General features: G+C 45.9%; 1 protein-coding gene across 2 annotated transcripts in view; it reads right to left on the reverse strand.

Annotated features, from left to right (window-relative positions):
* The window catches only part of DPYD (dihydropyrimidine dehydrogenase), a 3,539,101-nt gene that overhangs the window by 1,715,190 nt on the left and 1,804,596 nt on the right, over window positions 1–19,315 (reverse strand). For both annotated transcript variants that reach the window (XM_085601856.1, XM_085601855.1), the window contains exon 9: window positions 8,743–8,850. In XM_085601856.1, the coding sequence (XP_085457982.1) occupies window positions 8,743–8,850 (108 nt within the window). The remainder of the gene's footprint in view (window positions 1–8,742; window positions 8,851–19,315) is intronic.

Consider the following 19,315-nt stretch of genomic DNA (forward strand, 5'->3'; position numbering starts at 1 on the left):
CCTAGACGACAATATCTCCATTGTAATTTGCGGTTACATGGTCATTCCCAATGCATTTCGGCAGAACCTGCCTTCGTCAGGGGAAATCTATGAATAATCATACACATCATGAGTATACTATACGAGGATACAGAGTGCGTTATTTAGCCAACGGTGAAAAGTGAGTTAGTTGGTGAATGTGTGTTCTATGACGGTGGATAAATAAATGCATAAAAAAATATATAAATCGGTGCCCGTGTGTAAACAATGGAAAATGAAGGTATACGTGGCGTGTGACTAATTAATATATTGTTATCGGGCGTGTCTCGCATTGCTGGAGAGTGGTTTTCAGGGAATAGCGGGTCATGCCGGTAAACAATCATGGTCAAATGGTGGGAAGTGCCGGGTTCGTGCTGTTAACGATAACGGGTGCAGATTTTTTAAATCTTTGCATGAGACCCGACTACTACCACACCAGTGAGCTCGCGCGCCAGAACTCCACACATTCGGTAAGCGTATATCAACTCAGATAGTGGCGTCAGTTGGAACTTATTTAACCATGCTTTTATTAAACTATTCACACCCGTTATCGTTAACAGCACGAACCCGGCACTTCCCACCATTTGACCATGATTGTTTACCGGCATGACCCGCTATTCCCTGAAAACCACTCTCCAGCAATGCGAGACACGCCCGATAACAATATATTAATTAGTCACACGCCACGTATACCTTCGTTTTCCATTGTTTACACACGGGCACCAATTTATATATTTTTTTATGCATTTATTTATCCACCGTCATAGAACACACATTCACCAACTAACTCACTTTTCACCGTTGGCTAAATAACGCACTCTGTATCCTCGTATAGTATACTCATGATGTGTATGATTATTCATAGATTTCCCCTGACGAAGGCAGGTTCTGCCGAAATGCATTGGGAATGACCATGTAACCGCAAATTACAATGGAGATATTGTCGTCTATGGACTAAAACTGCCATTTGATTTTCTATGATGCAATAGAAAACAGTAAAGCTTCATTTCAAGAGAACCTTAATTTGTGATGAACTTTTTTCACTCTAGAAGTTAAAAACCGCTTGTGCGGCCTTCAACCAGTGCCTGGGGGACACACCCCAAATCATTGGGGGTGCTTCTCAATGTTTATACTTACACTCCCCCTCGGAGAGTGATACCCCGTGAGCACGGTACAACTTTAAAAACTTTGGATAGCCTCAGGTAGTGCGCGTACTACACTCTTCTTTTGTCACTTCAGAGTTGACATAAGGGGCCTAAGATGATGCTAAGTGTGTACTAAGGTGCACAGAGAACCTGGATTTGGCATAATGTGCAGTTAAGTTCATACCTCCGCAGGGGGGTGATTTATTAAGGAGATGATGCCCTGTTTTGCTAATGTGTTTATGCCTAATGAGCATGCATGATATGTTTATGCTTCTGAATTTTCTTTGCCTAAGGTGCTTTATGCTAATGTGAGGCCTAACGCAAATGTTATGTGTATGATGTTCTAGGCCTAAGATAATGCTGAGGTCATTATTATGCCAGTAGCTACTGGCTGTTTTACATTTATTTCTGGTGGTTTTGCATTTACTATGCCTTGTGATGGTTCTGGCAGCGGCCCGATTGGCGCTGATTTGTACATAGTCCCCTGTAAATTGTGACCTAGTGCCAGTTGGCACAGTGTATATATATATATATATATATATATATATATATATATATATATATATATATATATATATATATCTGTGACTGTACTCTAATATGTTTTACATATTAAAAAGGCTATTTTTACATAACCTTGTGTGGAGTCTCATTTGTAGTGTGCCTAGTGTGTCGCCGCTGTGTGTGTGTGTTGCCCAAATGCTTTACACATTGCCTCTGGGATAAGCCTGACTGCTTGTGCCAAGCTACCAAGGGGGTGAGCAGGGGTTATCTTCAGTGTGTAACTCCCTTGCCCTGACTAGAACAGGGGTTTCTGTCAGGCTTTGGCGCATGCCCTAGCCTACCGGGAATCCCCGTTTCTAACAGGGCTCCAGTATTTATATCCCAAAATCCTTTGATCTCTTAGGCAGAGAGTGTTTGTGCCCAGCCAGAACCAGTTTTCCCTTCTCCGGTGTGACTTCCTGGCAGGAGGTGGAGAAGACATGGTCAGAGGCAGACCAGGCCCTTTGAGGTGCAAGGAAATCTCCTCTCCCTTCCCTAAATTGCAGCCCAGGTCTATTCAGCCCTTTCCTGACTCACCTAGACTGAGCCACTCCTGCTCCCCAGCCTTCTGTCATCTAAAACCCAGACAGGCAATCCACATTCCAGCAGAGGCACACAGGATAACTGAGCAAGAAAATACCTACTTTCTAAAAGTGGTATTTTCAAACCCCGAATGAAAAAATCACCTTCACTAAAAGGTGCATCTTTAGATTCTGAGTTCAGGCATACTAAACTTTATTTTCCTACCTAATTCCCTGGGTCAGATATGTTTATAAGATGCTATAAGATGTTATAAACAAACTCCCCATTCTGTCCTATGGAGAACAGGTAGACTTGCGAAATTGGCCGTAATTCGCTATCAGGACATGCCACACACACCAGGGCATGTCAGACCTTTCCCATACACTGCACCCAGCCCTCAGGGGAACATTGGGCCTACCTTAGGGGTGGCTGTCATGTAAGAAAAGGGAAGGTGAGGGACTGGCAAGTGTGCGCACTGGCCAAGTCGACATGGCAGTTACAGACTGAGCGCTGACTCCGCAATGGCGGGTCTAAGTTACCTTTTCAGGGCTACTCACGTGGGTGGCACAATTAGTGCTGCAGGCCCACTAGTAGCATTTGATTCACAGGCCCTGGCACACTCAGTGCACTTTATTAGGGACTAACAAGTAAATGAAATATCCATTCAAGGAAACACCAATCTATAACACCATTTAGCACAGGAGCACTTGCACTTTATCACTGATCAGCAGTGAGAAAAGTGCTTCGAACCACTACACCCGCAAAAACAGAGTCAAAACCAGGAGGTCAGAAAGCAAAAACTCAGGGGAAACACGCTAAAAGATGCCAAGTCTAACATTGCCCAAAACAAGAACCTCTGTTTTCCCATCATTCAATTTCAGACAGCTTAGTTTCATCCACTGAATGACCTTTGACAAGCAGGTCCTCAGTGAAACAGCTGTACGGGCTGCACTCTGAGAGAGAGTATCATTGATGTGTGATATGATGTCAAATCTGTGTCACTTGATGATATCAGACAAGGTATACATATATAGGTTGGATAATGTACGGCTCAATAATAAGCCCCGAGGCACACCCTGCTGCAGCTGAAAAACCTGGGATTCAAAAGATCTTTATAGCACCTGAAAAGTGTGTTGGTGAAGAAAAGAGGTGAACCATGGCAGGACCTTGTAACAAACACCGCAGCTCCACAACCGTTCAAGTTGTAGGTTGTGTGATATGGTGTTGAAGGCTGCACTCAGGTCCAACATTGAAAGTGGAGCAGTGTCAACCCTTTCAAGAATTTTACTGATAGACTCAAACGTAAGCAGCAGGGAAGGCTCTGTACTGTAGAGAGGGCAGACACCCAACTGTGTCCTATGCAAAAGGTCATTAGCTTCTATAAACTTCAAAAGCTGCTGATTAACATATTTTTCGGCAACCTTCTCAGGCTTAGTTGGATCTAGTGATTTTATTAGAAGAGGGACTACCAAAGTGTGCTTCCAGTAGAGTGGAACATGATGCACCATGAAAGAGCTATTAATTAAGTCACAGAGCACAGGTAATCCCTCTCTCAATCGTCGCTCCAAGATGGAAAGGCAGGCAGGGTTGAGTGGAACTTGATAGACATCATCAGGGGAGATAGTATGCCAGGTTTGATGGGTTTGAACAGTAACAGACTCGTACTATTGGCTGAAGATTCAAACCATAGCTTGAGGAAAGGGGACTTTCTTAAAGCCTCTAAAATGGAAGAGTAAATGGAGGATACTTTATCAAAAAAAAAACTGCACAAGAACTTGCAACCTTACTCTGATGGTGGGTTGGTGGCAGAGACTTGCTCCAACAAGAATAAGAACTTAAACAAATAGATTTCTTGGGACAAAACCTTAGCAACCATGATTTTATCAGCATAAAATTGTGATGAACATGCTTAATGGGAGTGTAATATGCCTTAAAAGCAGAGCGATAAATCGCCTTGCTGGAATTGTCAATGTCTCTACGCCATATGTGCTCCTGGTGCTTGCAATTCTTTTTAAGGAAAGAAAGTTCATCAATAAACCAATCAGCCATTTGCTTAGTTCATCATATTAATCTGTCTGCCAATGGTGCAATCTGATCCAGTGTCCCAGATATCCAGCCTTACACTTGCTCATTAGCAGTGTCAACACAGCTATCAAGGGTAGGGTGATTGGCAGCCAAGGCCTGAGTGAAACTAGAAGGGGTCACCTTTTCCCATTTCCGTGCCCTACTATCTGTCCAGGAACAAGGGGGCTCATTACGATGGCAGAGGGACCGCCACTGCCGGGCCTGCGGTGGCGGTCCCTCCGCCATCTGAATGCCCATTTCCCCTCGCCACATCAGAATGGCAGGGGGGAATCGTTCCGTAACTATTGCCTGGTGAAGCGGATAAGGCTGGGGACATGGGGGCAGTGCCTTTGAGGCACCGCCCGCCCAATCACAATGCTGGCATCAGTCAGCCTTTCTATGGCGGTGGAACCGCCAAGGAAAGGCGGTTGGAGGCTGGTTTTTGGTGGGGGCCCGTTGCAGGCCCCCTCAGTGTTGGGGGGACAGTTCTGCACTGGGGGGCTACCCATGGTACCCCACTACATTTCCATGCGGTGCCTGCCACGTTGTGCATGGAAATGCACAGCATGGCCATTTAACATTACGGCGGATGCTGCAGCCAGCAGCACCCGCCGCAATGTTAAATTGCTGGATGCAACTGCCGTGGTGGTGGTCACATCATGACTATGGGTGCGGGACCGCCGCATTACAAGTGGGCGGTCCCGATCCTGCTACGATGGCGGGCGGACTCAAGTCCGCCCGCCATCGTAATCGGCCCTAAGGATAGGTAAGGATTTAAGAATAGAAATCTGAAATGGAATGTCCAAGTGATCAGACCATGTAAGTGGAAGAGGATAGTCCACAGTTGGAGTAATTAGATTTATAAAAATAGGATCGAGAATGTGACTGAGCCTATGTGTAGGGGAAGAGAGTAATTGCACAAGCTGAATACCTTCCAAGCCTGCAACCCAAACGACTGCTAAGGGACAGATAGCATCATCAAACTGGAGATTAAGATCCCTGATAACTATAACATTTGTATAGCGCAAAACGAGAAGTGGCAAAGCGTTGGCCAAAGATTTCATAAAGTTGGATGCTGGGCCCAGAGTGCGATAAAACAAAGAAATAGAAAAAACACTGGATAAAGTTAGGGAGAAAAAGGTCACCTCACAACCTGTAATGGTTATTTCCATAACCATGCATGGCATAGACTGTTTACAAATAATGGCAATCCCACCCCTTTTTTGAGATTGCCTATCCAGCCCCATGATTGCAAAGCCTAGGGGAATGGCAGTAACAATATCTGGTGTAACAAGCTGAATTTCTGACAAGAAGACCACGTTGGGTGCATGGTCCACAGGAAAGTCATACATTCAAATTTATGCTTAACTAATGTGTGGCAATTAAGAAAATAGAAGTGGGCCCTGTGCAAAACCTGAAGGATTGCACTCACCTTCGCGCTAGGTGTTGGTGTGGTCTTAGGTTCCAAACTGCACTTGCCACAAGATAATGCTGCACAAGTGAGATCCAAAATATGGTGACAGGGCTGCAACAGGGCAGTTGCCAAATTCTTCAAATCCATACATGAGCACTGTATTAGAGCTAATTCTGGAGGACCAGGGATCCTAGCCCCTGGCTGCTTTTGAGCACTAATGGGCGCAGACGGGCTTGCCTTAGGCGTGTCAGTGGTGCAACTGCCCTGCAGTCCGTATTTCATGAGTTCGGAGCTCTTACGGACTCCACCCCCAGTCAGTCAATTGGTTCTCCACAACCAGTAGGAAAAAAGTATAGCGCGTCCCTAAGCTGTACAAACAGCAGCAGTGGCAAGAAATAAAAGTGGTGATTCTGTTTAAAAATGCAAGACAAATAAGTGCAAGTATTTGTAAAAAGTGGCTGTTGCTGTAGCAATATACAGCCTCCAATATATCCTCTATCAATAGAGGCTAAAAATAACCTCTGTAGCCACTAACCCTATGAGTCACCCAGGTTGCCTGTAATGAAGGAGCAGGATCAGTCTTCCTTCTTCAATAGGAGGGCAGGTCTCCAGAAGCAGAGCAGTACTCAGTCAGCAGAGCAGTCCTTCCTCTGTAGTATCCACAGGAACAGGAGTGTTCTGAGGAGTGTGTTTCAGGGTTCGACATGTATACTTGGTGAACGCTTTGAAGTGATGCAGAACCACCGCTCCCCAGCCTCACCATCCACCTGCTCTCCTGGACCAACGTCAACATCGATGTTACCATCTAAACCACGAACACCATCCACTCCGGTTCACCAACAGACTCCTACCCTCACCACATCTTCAACAAAGCAAACCGCATCATCGCTCCCCAACTTCAAACGATCATCAACAGCTCCTTCGAGACCGCCACCTTCCCAGAAAGCTGGAAGCAAGCCAATATCAACGCCCTCCTCATGAAACCCTCAGCGGACACAAAGGACCTCAAGAACTTCCAGCCCATATCCCTTCTTCCGTTCCCGATGAAAGTCATCGAAAAGATCGTCAACAGGAAACTGACCCACTTCCTTGAGGAAAACAACATCCTGGACCCGTCCCAATCCGGATTCCACAGCAATCACAGCACCAAAACCGCCCTACTGGACAACGGCAAAACCGCGGCCCTCATCCTTCTGGACCTCTCAGCCGCATTCAACACCGTCTGCCACCACATCCTATGCACATGCCTACACAACGCAGGAATGTGCGACAAAGCCCTGGACTGGATCAGCTCCTTCCTCACCGACAGAACCCAGAGGGTACGCCTCCCACCTTTCCGTTCCGAAGCCATCAAGATCATATGCGGCGTGTCCCAACTGATCCTCTCACTCACCGAAAACCCTGCCACCGCAAAATCCAACCTCCACGGAGGAATGAAGGCCATCACCAGCTGGATGCACACCAGCCGCCTGAAACTTAACTTCGACAAGACAGAAGTCCTCATCCTCGGATCCACCCGCTCAGCCTGGGAAGACTCCTGGTGGCCAGCCGCCCTGGGAGCTGCACCCACACCCACCGACCACGCTCGCAACATGGGGGTCATCCTGGACTCATCGCTCTCAATGACCCAGCAAGTCAACGCCGTCTCCTCCTCCTGCTGCTTCAACACCCTTTGCATGCTCCGCAAGATCTACAGCTGGATCCCCACTGAAACCAGAAGGGCGGACACACAGGCCCTCGTCAGCAGCAGCCTGGACTACGGCAACACCCTTTACGCAGGAACCGCGGCCAAACTCCAGAAGAGACTCCAACGCATACAGAACTCCTCTGCACGCCTCATCCTCGACATAACCCGCCACACCCACATCACTGCCCTGCACTGGCGCCCAGTCAAGAAGAGGATCACCTTCAAGCTCCTCACCCACGCCCACAAAGCACTACACAACACCGGACCAGCATACCTCAACAAGCGTCTCACCTTCTACACCCCGAACCGCCAGCTGCGCTCCGCTGACCTCGCCGCTGTCCCACACATCCACAGAAACTCCACCGGCGGCAGATCTTTCTCCTACCTCGTAACCAAGACTTGGAACACCCTCCCCATACAGCTACAACAGACTCAGAAACTGCTGACCTTCAGGAGACTTCTCAAGACCTGGCTGTTCAAGCAGTAGCTGCACCCCCACCCCCACTCAGCACCTTGAGACACTCACAGATGATTAGTGCTCTCTAAAAATAAGTGATTGATTGATTGATTCTAGAGTTTCCCCCCCATAGATGGTTCTGGAATTTCCTTCCTCCCTGCCCTGGTGCCAGGATTTCTGGGGTGGCAGAAGGCTAGTGTTGAGTCATGTTTTAGTGTGCTTAGGCAGCTTCTTTGAAATGTAAGGCTGGTGGGTGTCAGCTCTGCCTGCACCCATTCTGTCAATATGGTCCATCCAGGCAACATCCAGTCTACTTTTGTGATACTGTCTGGGAGGAATACACAAAGGACAACTGCGAATAACAACTGGTCATGTGAGTCAGGACAAAGGCTGCAGGCACCTAATGATTAGGACAAATAAATGTAAACTTTCTAAAAGTAGCATTTTCACAATTGTGCCTTGAAATTCGACTTTACCATTAGAGAGTATTATAATTAAAAAAATGTCTAGAGTACAAACATGACATTTCTGCTTGTTCCAAAGCAAAGATTATCACTTATTCAATGTAAACATTTAAGCCAATGTTATGCTGTGAAAAAAGGTAGGCCTCACAGTAGTGACAAATGAATATTCAAGTTTTTCAGTAACAGGAGATGTAATACTTAAAGGTGCATGTCCAACTTTTGAAATACAACGCATACTGCCCAATGGGCTGTTTAGAGCCTAACTTAGGATGAGTTAAATGTATTAAAAAGGAAGGTATAGGCCTGGCAGTAAGTTTACTTTGAGAGGTTGTAATAGCAGTTTAAAGTTTATACACAGAACAAAATCAAAGTTTATTTACAAACAGTGAACATTCTGATCGGAAAACAAATGTTTTTCTTAGCCATACCTTGTTTGCTTGCCTTTGCTACAAGAGGTAGAAAGTCTTTGGATGTGTAAAATCCTTGGTTCATTGACATCCCCTCGAATACCTTATCTATTTTCGGTTCTGGTAAGCCTGGAAAAGAATGTTTCAACATATTGTTAATATAAGGAAATCATCTACGAACTAGACCAATGAGCATTACCAAGAGAAGTGGTGAAGCACATCCGTGATACTTGCAAAACTACAGAAACAGAAGATGCCTTTATGTACAGCAGCTCTAGAAAGCGCGATGCAGCTTGTCACCCAGGTGTCCCATGGCCATTTTATTCGTCAATAGACAATGCAGTAACTAAATAACATGTCAAACGGTATAGTCATTCTGTAAAATCCCACATCTCGATTTAACATAGAACGTAAACTAATAGTAGGAAGCCTACTTTTTTCCATACAGCCTGGATTCATTGATTGAAAATAAAATTGTAAACACTGGAGAGGCAAACAGGAAATAAAAGTAAACTTAAAAGAAAAGCCAAGAAGGAAACATTCGTTAATGCTTAACTTTCCCTGAAATAACTGTGATTGCAATTCTAAACAATTTATTGTAATTTTACTCAGCATGCAATAAACATTGTTGCAAACATTAAAAAAAAAAAGCTAAGTTACATGGAATTGCTTGAAAAAAGTGGAGTTTGAGAAGAGCCCATTGGAATGTTTTCCCACACATTATCCCTTTTAGGGAGACTTTCTTTATAGTGTTTCAAATTCCCAGTCTGATTTTATGGTTAGGGTGGTAATATGGGTGTTAAAGTTCATGAATGTTAACTAAAATTACAACATTATTGACAATTTTTAAGGTCCTGGAGGTAACACCTCTTCATACAGTACACTGAACACCAAGTAACCCTGAAGAGGACTGGGGCAGGATCGGATGAAGTTTTCGCTGCACTCAATAAATTCTGCTACTCCATACATTTGTGTAAGTTTACTTTTTTCGGTACTCAGAAAACTGCAATTTTATGGTAACTTTATGACTGCGGAGAGTCCACGGTCAGGGTGGGGAACTCTGCACATAAAAATAGGACAGGCTTGAATGTGAATCAGGTCCTATATGTGGGCTTTGGAATATATGGACCATTTTCCCCAGGTATATTGCTGCTGATGTCAAAATTTCACTCACAAAAATTGCACTCGGTACAGTCTACAGATAATTACAGTGTCTCAGGTTACTGAAAATGAGTGAATGCAACATTTATATCCTACAATCATAGTTGTGTAAATCTCTCAATTTCACAACTTCATGAGGTTTGTGGTATTCAGACTGCGGTTGTGGGGTTAGGAATTTCCCACTACCATGTTTCTGATGAGAAATTTTGCTAGGATATGCTTTTGTCATGAAATTTGCGGCAAACCCCTTTTTCTGTTAGAGAAATATCCCACCAAAACGTGAATTCCTAGAGTTTTTGCAACTGATTTTTTTTTCAGTTTTTGTCTCCATTTTTTTTAAAACTTTGAATTTTTCAAGATAAGTCAACGTTTAACAAAACAATTAAAGAGTGGACATCAGCAAAGTTAGTGAACCTTTCCCACTGTGGTTAAATCCTGCAAAAGTGTATGTTAAAAAAATAACGTTTCAATTAAAGAAGGTGTTAACAGCAAGTATGCCTTTTGCTTACTTAAACTCAGATTATGTTCGGAGAAGGAGCATAAGCCACAAACTTCAGAGCAAATGACACATCTCCATCTTTGTCCACATGTCCAAACTGTACACACGTTTCCCATATCATTCTCTTGGTGGCTGACATCTTATTAAGCCTTTATTGAATTGCTTATGATGACGGAATTAATTTAAAATGCCTTAACAGAAACAGGAAGATCATCATGCAGTCACAGAGCCATGCATAGTTTGATGGGGAAAGAATCAAAATTCACTTGTTATGCCTCATTTTAAAGAGCTTTACATGCAATTGACAAGAGTCTGTATTTACTGATTTTTGACAAATAGCATCTACCCCTTTTGGACATTTGTAATCGAGTCCTTACTATTGGTTAATCCACCTGTCCGTGAAGCTGGCTCTTTATAACGTGGAGCAAAATGAAGTACACTGTAAAGAGTCAAGGCAAACCCCAATTGCTTTACAGAGGTGCAAATGATAACCCAAATGCTCTCTTTTATGGTAGTATGGGCGAGCAGATAGGCTAATCAGAGGATAGTGCTAAGCATTATTGCAAACATAAAGGCAGTAAGTGAGACACAGTCTCAATACAGATATCCAACACCAATTTATAAAAACAACACAGATTTTTATATGAATTCACATACTAAGAATTCAGAATCAGTGAAGTCCTTTTCGAGATATTCAAAAGTTCACATTTAGCGCAATTTCTGGAATGGCAATGTTATTCTATGGGGTAAACACATTTACTGCATTCAGGCACTTAACAACTTACGGAACACTTGTCCAGGACTTATGGCGAGCAGGGGCAAGGTCCAAGCCAATACCAACAGGTCACCTCTGGCAGCACTGGGGCTGCCGGGTGCAGAGGTGTGTCAACATTGGGTGCCCCGTTCACTTCAATGGGGAACGGTTCGGTTGAAAAGAGGCTGCAAGCTGGGAGTGGGTGATCAATTTGGGCAAACCCACAGGGGGGCTCGGTCCTTGAGATTCTTGGGAATGAAGAGACATCATTGGTCCACTTCTCCTCACTCAGACTGTGGGGGTTGGGGCATTGGTGCTATTAGGCACTAGGTTCATGCGGCAGGAGACACTTGCGGTTTAGGGGGCCTGCAGAAAGAGGTTGGAGGCAGTGACTTGGAGTCCAGTCTAGGCAAACCCAATGGTGGGCTCAGCCTCTGCGGGTCTCATTACCCTATTGACACCATCACCTCCATCAGACTGCAGGTGCGGCTGCAGAGGTACTTTAAAGTGTTGTGTGGCAGTGGTCGGAGGCTCACTCTTTGTCATGGTTCTGCAGAAAAGGGACAAACAGGAAAGCTGGGCCACTCACAATGTGAGTCTCACTGTCCCTCAATTTCCTCGATGTACAGGTCAGTCTCTCTCACTGTTGGTGTCCGGTCTGGACAAACCAAGATTTTGTTGGTGTAAGGGGTCTGGCACACCAGATATTAGTACACTTGGAGGGAGGTCATATCTGACATGTGGGAGCACTGCAACCTCATTCCTTGGCTGTTTGCACCATCAGCAGTCTGGTAAGCGGCAGGACAGTGAACCGGACCTTGCTTTGTTGTTGCCTGCAGCTGCAGTGGAGTAGTTGCTCTACTCCAAGGGAGTTCTCTGGTAGTTTGCAAAGCGCTGGCAGCCCTCTGGGTTTCTTGGAGTCTGCACAGTGGCAGGACGCGTCGGTTTCTACATGAGGTTTGGGTGCAGCAGGCATGCTGGCAGGGTTGGCACAAAGTCAGTAGTTGCCCCTCTGATCTCAGCAATCTTCTTTGTCCAGTCTTTTATTGTGTCCATCAAATATGAAATCCTGGTATCAAGGGTGCCACCTAAATACTGTATTTAGGGACGTTACTGGGAGTATCAGGTAGTAGTTAATGGGCTACCTACCCTTAGGGTGACAGAACCCTCTGTATGATGACTTTTTTTGGAAAGTGGGCATAACCCTGACACAGAGGACCGAATTACCCCAAAAAGAAAGATGGTTGAATTATCCTAGTCATGCTCACTTCAGGTAGCCCACCTTAGGGGTCATACTAGCCTGAGGGTCATCACATCTCCTGACTAGCTAATTTTACCACCGGTCCTGTGGCAAATGGGCCCTGGGCAGGGTGTGGCCTTTCCCCTATCTGGGAGAAGCCAGGTTTGCACATCAAAAGCGTGGAGGTCTTTGAAGCCTCCTGACTTGGTATGTTGATAACTAGTCATCCTGCTCAGAGGAGGTGATAACATCTCCTGCCAGAGCAGGCATTGTTTACGGCCTCAGAGGGTGGGGACTCTCACCTCCAGGGGCATCTGTGGTGGTAGGTTGGAGAGGACCAGTCAGACCATACCCTAGAGGTCCGTAGATTTTCAGGGGGTACCTCCATGATACCCTCTAGGTGAATGTATTAGAAAATCCATCACTGGAATCAGTGTGGGTTTATTAATACGAGGTGATTGATACCTAACACCATCAGTGGTGACTCCTCCTCTAAGGCAGAGGAGCATCACCACACTGCTTTTTAGCAGTGAAATAAAGGGAAAATAAAATGAAAATAACTCAAGGTTATAATCATTGTATGTGTTCCTAGTGCAGCGTCTCTGTGGGGCGGGCTGCTCTGCTCTCAGAGAAGGGGGAAGAGCGTTAGGTAGGCACACTCTGTAAGTGCGCATGAATGTTTGGCTGGCCGTCTCGGGCCAGCCAAACATTAATACGCAATTTGAATGTTCTCCACCCAGGCTGTATTGCACCCAGCCTGGGTGGAGAACATGCTCAGGATTCTACTGCCTCTCTGAGCACTGAACCACAACGTTCAGACCAATCACAACACTGTATTGCGGCATTGTGATTGGCAGTGGGGAGCCTGGGTGTGCTTCCTGTTCAGGCTGGAGCAGGGACCATGGAGGAGAGAGCGGCTGGAGCGAGGGACTACGGAGGAGAGGCGCAGAGAGGAAGCAGCGATAAGATACATTTTTCCTTTTTACTTTTTTTTTTTACACCTGCTTTCCCAGTCACTCCTCCCCTGATCCATGGTGTCTGCCACTTAACACCATAGGTTTTAGTGAAGCCATTATGTCGCTGGGAAACTCGTTTTTGACCAGTGCCCAGTACATACCTTAAATGGCTTCATCATCAGTAATTGAACTGGCCAGCACAGGGGAATTTCTGCTCATGCACATATGTCCTCACATAGAATTTAATGCACCCTGCCTTGGTTGTATGATAGGGGTACACATGGCTAAACCACGCCTGCTTCACCACGCAACCTGAACCACAAATGCGTTTTAACCATGCATTACTTTACCACGCAATTTTGAGGTAAATACATGAATGGTAAGGGGGTATGTGTGAATAAGGTTGTCACTACTCTGACGCCCTACACTAAGCCCTAAATTACAAACCCCTACCTGCCCCCCCACCCTGAGGTTCAAAGCCTTCCCTGAAAACTACCCATTCCCCTCCACCTGAGGCCTAAAACCCTGCCCCCTAACACAAACTCCCTGACCAAACCATCCCTGCGCTGTCCCTAAAACTACCCAACCCCTTCCAAAGCCCTGAGGTCTAAAACCCTAACCCCTAATTTAAAATACAGCCCAACCTCCACCCCCTGAGTCCTAAAAGTAACCCACCCTCCCCTAAGCCCTAAAAACTACCCCCACCACACTGAGTCCTACCAACTACCCTGACCTCCCTAACCCTTACAATCTACCCCATAAAACCTGGCCCCAACCCACTTACCACATTACTTCTTCTCCCGATCCTTCCTGCCAGTAGCAGCTAGACTGTGCACTGCATTGTTAAGCCATATGCGTGGTTAAGGCAAGCGTGGTAACGCTTGCGTTGTTGGAACACGCGTGGCTCACCCTGCATTGTTGTGACTGTTTCCCTCCTGCCTTATGGCTGTAAGGCCTGCGGTAAGGATGAATTACAAATATTACATGCAGTGTTAAGGGACATGGCACACAGTGTGTGTCATGTCATATTTCACTTTTTAGAGCAGCTTGTCACGCAGCCTGCAGTGGCAGTCTGCATGACTCTGGTGCTGGGTCCCTTAAAGTGGCACACGATATGCTGTAGCTCTTAGGGACCCTCTTCAGTCCCTATGCCCTAGATACCAGGGGTACCACTCGCTAGAGACCTACAAAGGTGCTAAAGTTCTGGCCAATTAGGGATCAGTTGACCAATTACCTTATTTTCAGGAAAGAACACTGGCACTGGGGACCTGGTTAGCAGGAACCCAATGCACTCCAGTCAAATTTTCATCAAATAACAGGCAAAAAGTGGGGGGACCACTGCAATAAAAACCCAGCTTTCTACTTGTCAGGTGTAAGGTTATATTAAATTTTATGAATACCATATTCCACTAAGCGCCTCCATCACCTTTGTGAGGTTCAAGACGTATTTACTTTTAGAAAATTCCCAAGTCCACAGAACCATATTATATGATCTCTGTCAGCAACATAATTTGCATTCCTTGTGCTTTGGTGCAACTATGGAAAACGACCGGCCCCTTTAACTGCTGTTGTGGTAGATAAAAGAAAGCAATTATTAAGGTTCAATGTGCCTAGGTGCCACTGCACCTGCTGCATCAATGGCGGCCATGCCCCTAATCCCTGTAGACATCCAGAGGTCTCTAGAAAGTGCATTATGATCGCGCTTAACGTGAAACAAGCCACCTTGCACTACTTTATGATTCAAATGAAATGTGAACTCTAGCAAAGCTTGGTTGGGCTACCATGTGTAAAAAACACAGATTGACAGAAAAGTAACTCAAAACCAGAGACAAGCCGGAGGACAATGTGAAAAGAAGTTAGAGTGAATCACATGACTCACACTTGAGTTTCTGCAACAGAGGATCCGCAGTTTGTAACATTGCTTACAACATTGAGGCCGTTGTAAATACCTTTATTTATTGTTTGTGTGCGAATAATATCTGTTGAGTATAAAAATGAGAAACTGTGCAGTGTGGGTCTTCGCGTGTATATGGTTGCACCTTGTAGATGAAGATTTCAATTAATGACCTAAAGGTCAAACCCAGATTTCATCCGAGAGAGCTAAAGTCATTAAGCTAGCCTACTGTTGAGAAACATGCTGTTTTCTCCTAAAACATATATCCAAATGTGACATTTTAAAAGTGCAGAAAAATGATTGTAGCCACTTCTAATAGTACATACAGCAAAGGTTTTGTAAACTCAGTTTACTCCATGTATTCTTCGTAAAAATACGGTTTGCTACATTAAGAAGGTAAAATAGGCAAAGGGATTTGCATCATGTTTCTTGCACAAGAGCAGCGTATCAGTGCTGTGACGTCCAAGCTTGTGCTGCTACCGAAGGCTGTTTTCAGGGCTCGAGTCGGGGTACCACGTGGGAGGACGGCGTCCCCCCACTTATTTTACCGGGAGCTCGATAACTGGAGCAAATGGAGCCACACATTCACTCTTTGGCCTCTCTGGGGCGAGATCGGAGCTCATTCAGAATGCTGCTCACGTGCTGGCTTCTCTGATGCAATTACATCTAAGGGGTGAGTGAGAGGAGGCAATGAGTCTGATGGTGCAAGCCACCTTTCGTGACGTCACTTCCTGTCATGACGTCAGCGTCCCCCCACTTCTTTTTTTAGGACTTGTGCCCTGGCTGTTTTAGACCAGTGGTGTAGCCAATGTGTCATGGGCTCAGCACTAGGAAGGACATGGACCCCTTGGCCGCTGTTTGAACTATGATATACAGCAATATTGAGGGTTCAGTGGGCCCCTCGGGGCTCTGGGCTGCGTGCCAGTGCACCTGCTGCACCAATGGAAGCTACTATACAGTTTTAGAAATGAAGCAGATTTCCTAATTCATTTTATCAGTGGTTACATTTTTGATCATCCATAACCAGTTCCACTTGAATTATGCGATTCTGCGCCTGTTTTGAGCGGTTGACACATGACCTGACGCGAGAATTGAGTCCGGAGCCAAAGCCGGGAGCCGTGTGCGTAGTGCGTGGGGGCGGAGCCTCTGGCGGCAGGCTCAGCTGGTGACGGTGACGGCTGGCTGCTGTGGCAGCAGCGGCGGCTGTGCGGGCGGGCGGAAAAAAGCTTGGACTGGAGTTGGCGTAGAGGCAACAGTGGCGGCGGGATAACGCTGTTGGGGGTCCAGCGATTTTTCCTTCGGATTTCCGTGGCAGGAGTTGGAGGGAGTTGGAGAGGCTTACCAAGGTGAGTCTCCTGATTTTCAGCTTCTCCTTGTGGGTTTTAGCCCCCGCAGCCCTTAAGACGCCACTCCCCATCTATTAGCAACTCTATGGTATAGAGTTAGCCCGTAGCCCCTTCCCTTTGACCGTCTTTTTCACGGTGTTCAGGATAGTGGATAGTGTGGTTACTATCCTGCACAGCCTCGAACTGCAGCCGCCAGATCGCCTAGCTTTGCCCAGTTCGGTTTGGCTTGGTTGGCTCCGGCCCTGGTTGTCCCACCTCTGCGCCGTGTTGCCCTAGTCTTGCTCTGGGCTTATTCTGCCTGGTTTTGCTCCCCCCTGTTCCGTCGTCCAACCAACAACCCTGCCCACACCTTGTCCTGACCTTACTGGCCCCTTGTTGGGACCCTTATATATACCCCGCATACTATCTCAGCCCCAGTTTTGTACTAATTGGGGTGGCTGGGCTATAGGGGCCTCAGGGGCCGTAAGGCAGGTTACCGTGGGCACGGAGTAGGAGGGCGGTGGATGAAAGGGGGGGTGTCCAAGAAGCAGTGCTCATAGCTACAATTCTTGTGAATCTATAGTAGAACCAACATAAGTAGATCCGGCCTTTCTTGGGCAACGTAGTCACAGCAAGTGGAGCGATGAGATCCGGGAGAACAAGGAAGGTGCTCTCCTCACCGAAACAAAAAAAATTACAACAGCTGGCTGCAGCGGCAGATGGAGCAGCTGTGTGAGCTCTTAATCTATGTCTATGTCCCCATCTGTTTCGTTGAATCCCTCCCCTCTTGGTCAAGACTCGGTTGGTAACAGAGACCTTACTTCTTCGTCACGCCATAAGACTATCCAACCCATTTCGATTCTGGAATATTTTTTTAAAAACACCTCGACCACTCAAGCCCCTTAACTCTTCACAAACCTTGCAGGAGCCCAAGGTTAGCAACTTTCAACAAATAACAGAGATAACCATTCATACGCCATTAACCAGTAAAACCACATCGTCATTGCTCACCCCCAGTACTAATCCTAGCATCAGGTTATCAGAGGACGACTTAAAAACGCCCCAAGCGCCTCCCATGGCAATCTTTCCGGTCACCCAGCAGTCCTTATCTTGTCATCCACTTTCCCCACAGGAAAGCCGTATGTCACTTGTTTTAAAAAATCATACATGGACTGATACAACTGAATCAAAACCTAATGTTGTTTTACACCAGTCAGATATTTTCACGTCCATGCCACAGCAACAATTGTGTTCAAGCCCTTTACTTGCACAAAATAACCAATCTTCAAGTTTCAGGCTGTCTAGTCCCACTGTAATCCAACGGGAAAGGTCTCCAAAGGAGAACGCTGCACCGCTACTACTGCAAACGCTTTCAAACATAGCAGCATCTTAAGTAGCACTTACAGCTACAGCTGCAGCCACAACATCTACAAAGTCCGAACAAGGATCTGTAAAAACAGACCCAAATGACCAGTCGTTATTGGACCTATCCCTCTTTCTTAAAGACTCAGATACATTATCTGATCTGAAATTAGAACCTGATCCTCAGGCTGCCCCCCCGACATCTATTTCAATCATCTGGCCACAACTGCTGCAAACCTTTCCATCCACAGTCACGGCATTAAACTACCATTCTGACAAATTGGACTTGCAGATTGACCTCTTTAACACCTTAGCCTTGTTTACAGCAGGCATTGATAATAAGAGAATTTAAACAATTTAATAATAAGGGCTTAGTCATCTTCAAATTTATTCCAGTCAGTCTGTTGTTGTTCACCCATCATTGACAGCCTTTCAGCACTTCCAGCCTTTTTAACCTGTGTTCTAGATGAAGTCAAACAACTATCAGGAGGCAGTGCCAGCAAGAGCCAAGTTCGGGCACAAGAACAGGGTACAGTCCCCGTCAAAATAAATGACAAGTCATCGATATCAAGGGCCGAGGGGATCTTAGAAGGCAAAGAGGCAAAAACCCCTGAAGTATTTAAATTGCACCACATAGCCCAAGGGTTGATAATGCCGGTCAAGCAGACACCACCACTGTTGCTGAGCCCCCAAACTGTGAGTCGCTCAACTAAAGCGGTCGATCCCCCTAAGGTAGACCTGGACCCTAAGCCACTCACCTCAGCCTCACCTCCTCCTAAGATTATCTCTCAATCATTCCATCCTCTTAGTAAGAGAGAGAAACAACGTCAACGCAAACAAAGAAACAAACTAATAACAAAACCTGTGGAGGTACCCCCTAAATTGTTTCCACTGTTTAAGAACTTGGATAATAAACGAGTTTTGAGCCCTATTCTAACAAATCAGGACCAGTTGACTACAATAGCCCTTCCAATGCCAAATGTTCAGCAATCCACTCTGGCACACCACCAGGTTCAAATCAACTCCCTTTCCGGCCGAAGAAGTTCTGCTTCAAATCCTTATGAAGTTGCGGCCGTTGATAAACCAAAAGAGCTTTCAACTGGTACGGATCAAGTAACTGGCCAAATACAAGCAGCAAACACAAACTCGCTTACTGAAACAATTACCCAACCTCAACCCGCTCCCTATTTTCATACTCAAACTGTTCCATCTAGTACTGGTGGTTACCAACCAAAAGTACCCTTCAAAAGCAATCTAATGCTACCCGAGGACTCTTTGATAACATCGGAAGGGCCTCGGGATAACTCTTTGTCTCACCCTGGAATAGCACCCAATCCTTTTATTGAGAAAACTATTTTAAATGACAAGGGTCACTGTCAACCAACTCCTGTCAGCGATTCACA

Source organism: Triturus cristatus, chromosome 4_2 (assembly GCF_964204655.1).
Source record: "Triturus cristatus chromosome 4_2, aTriCri1.1, whole genome shotgun sequence".
Lineage (NCBI taxonomy): Eukaryota > Metazoa > Chordata > Amphibia > Caudata > Salamandridae > Triturus > Triturus cristatus.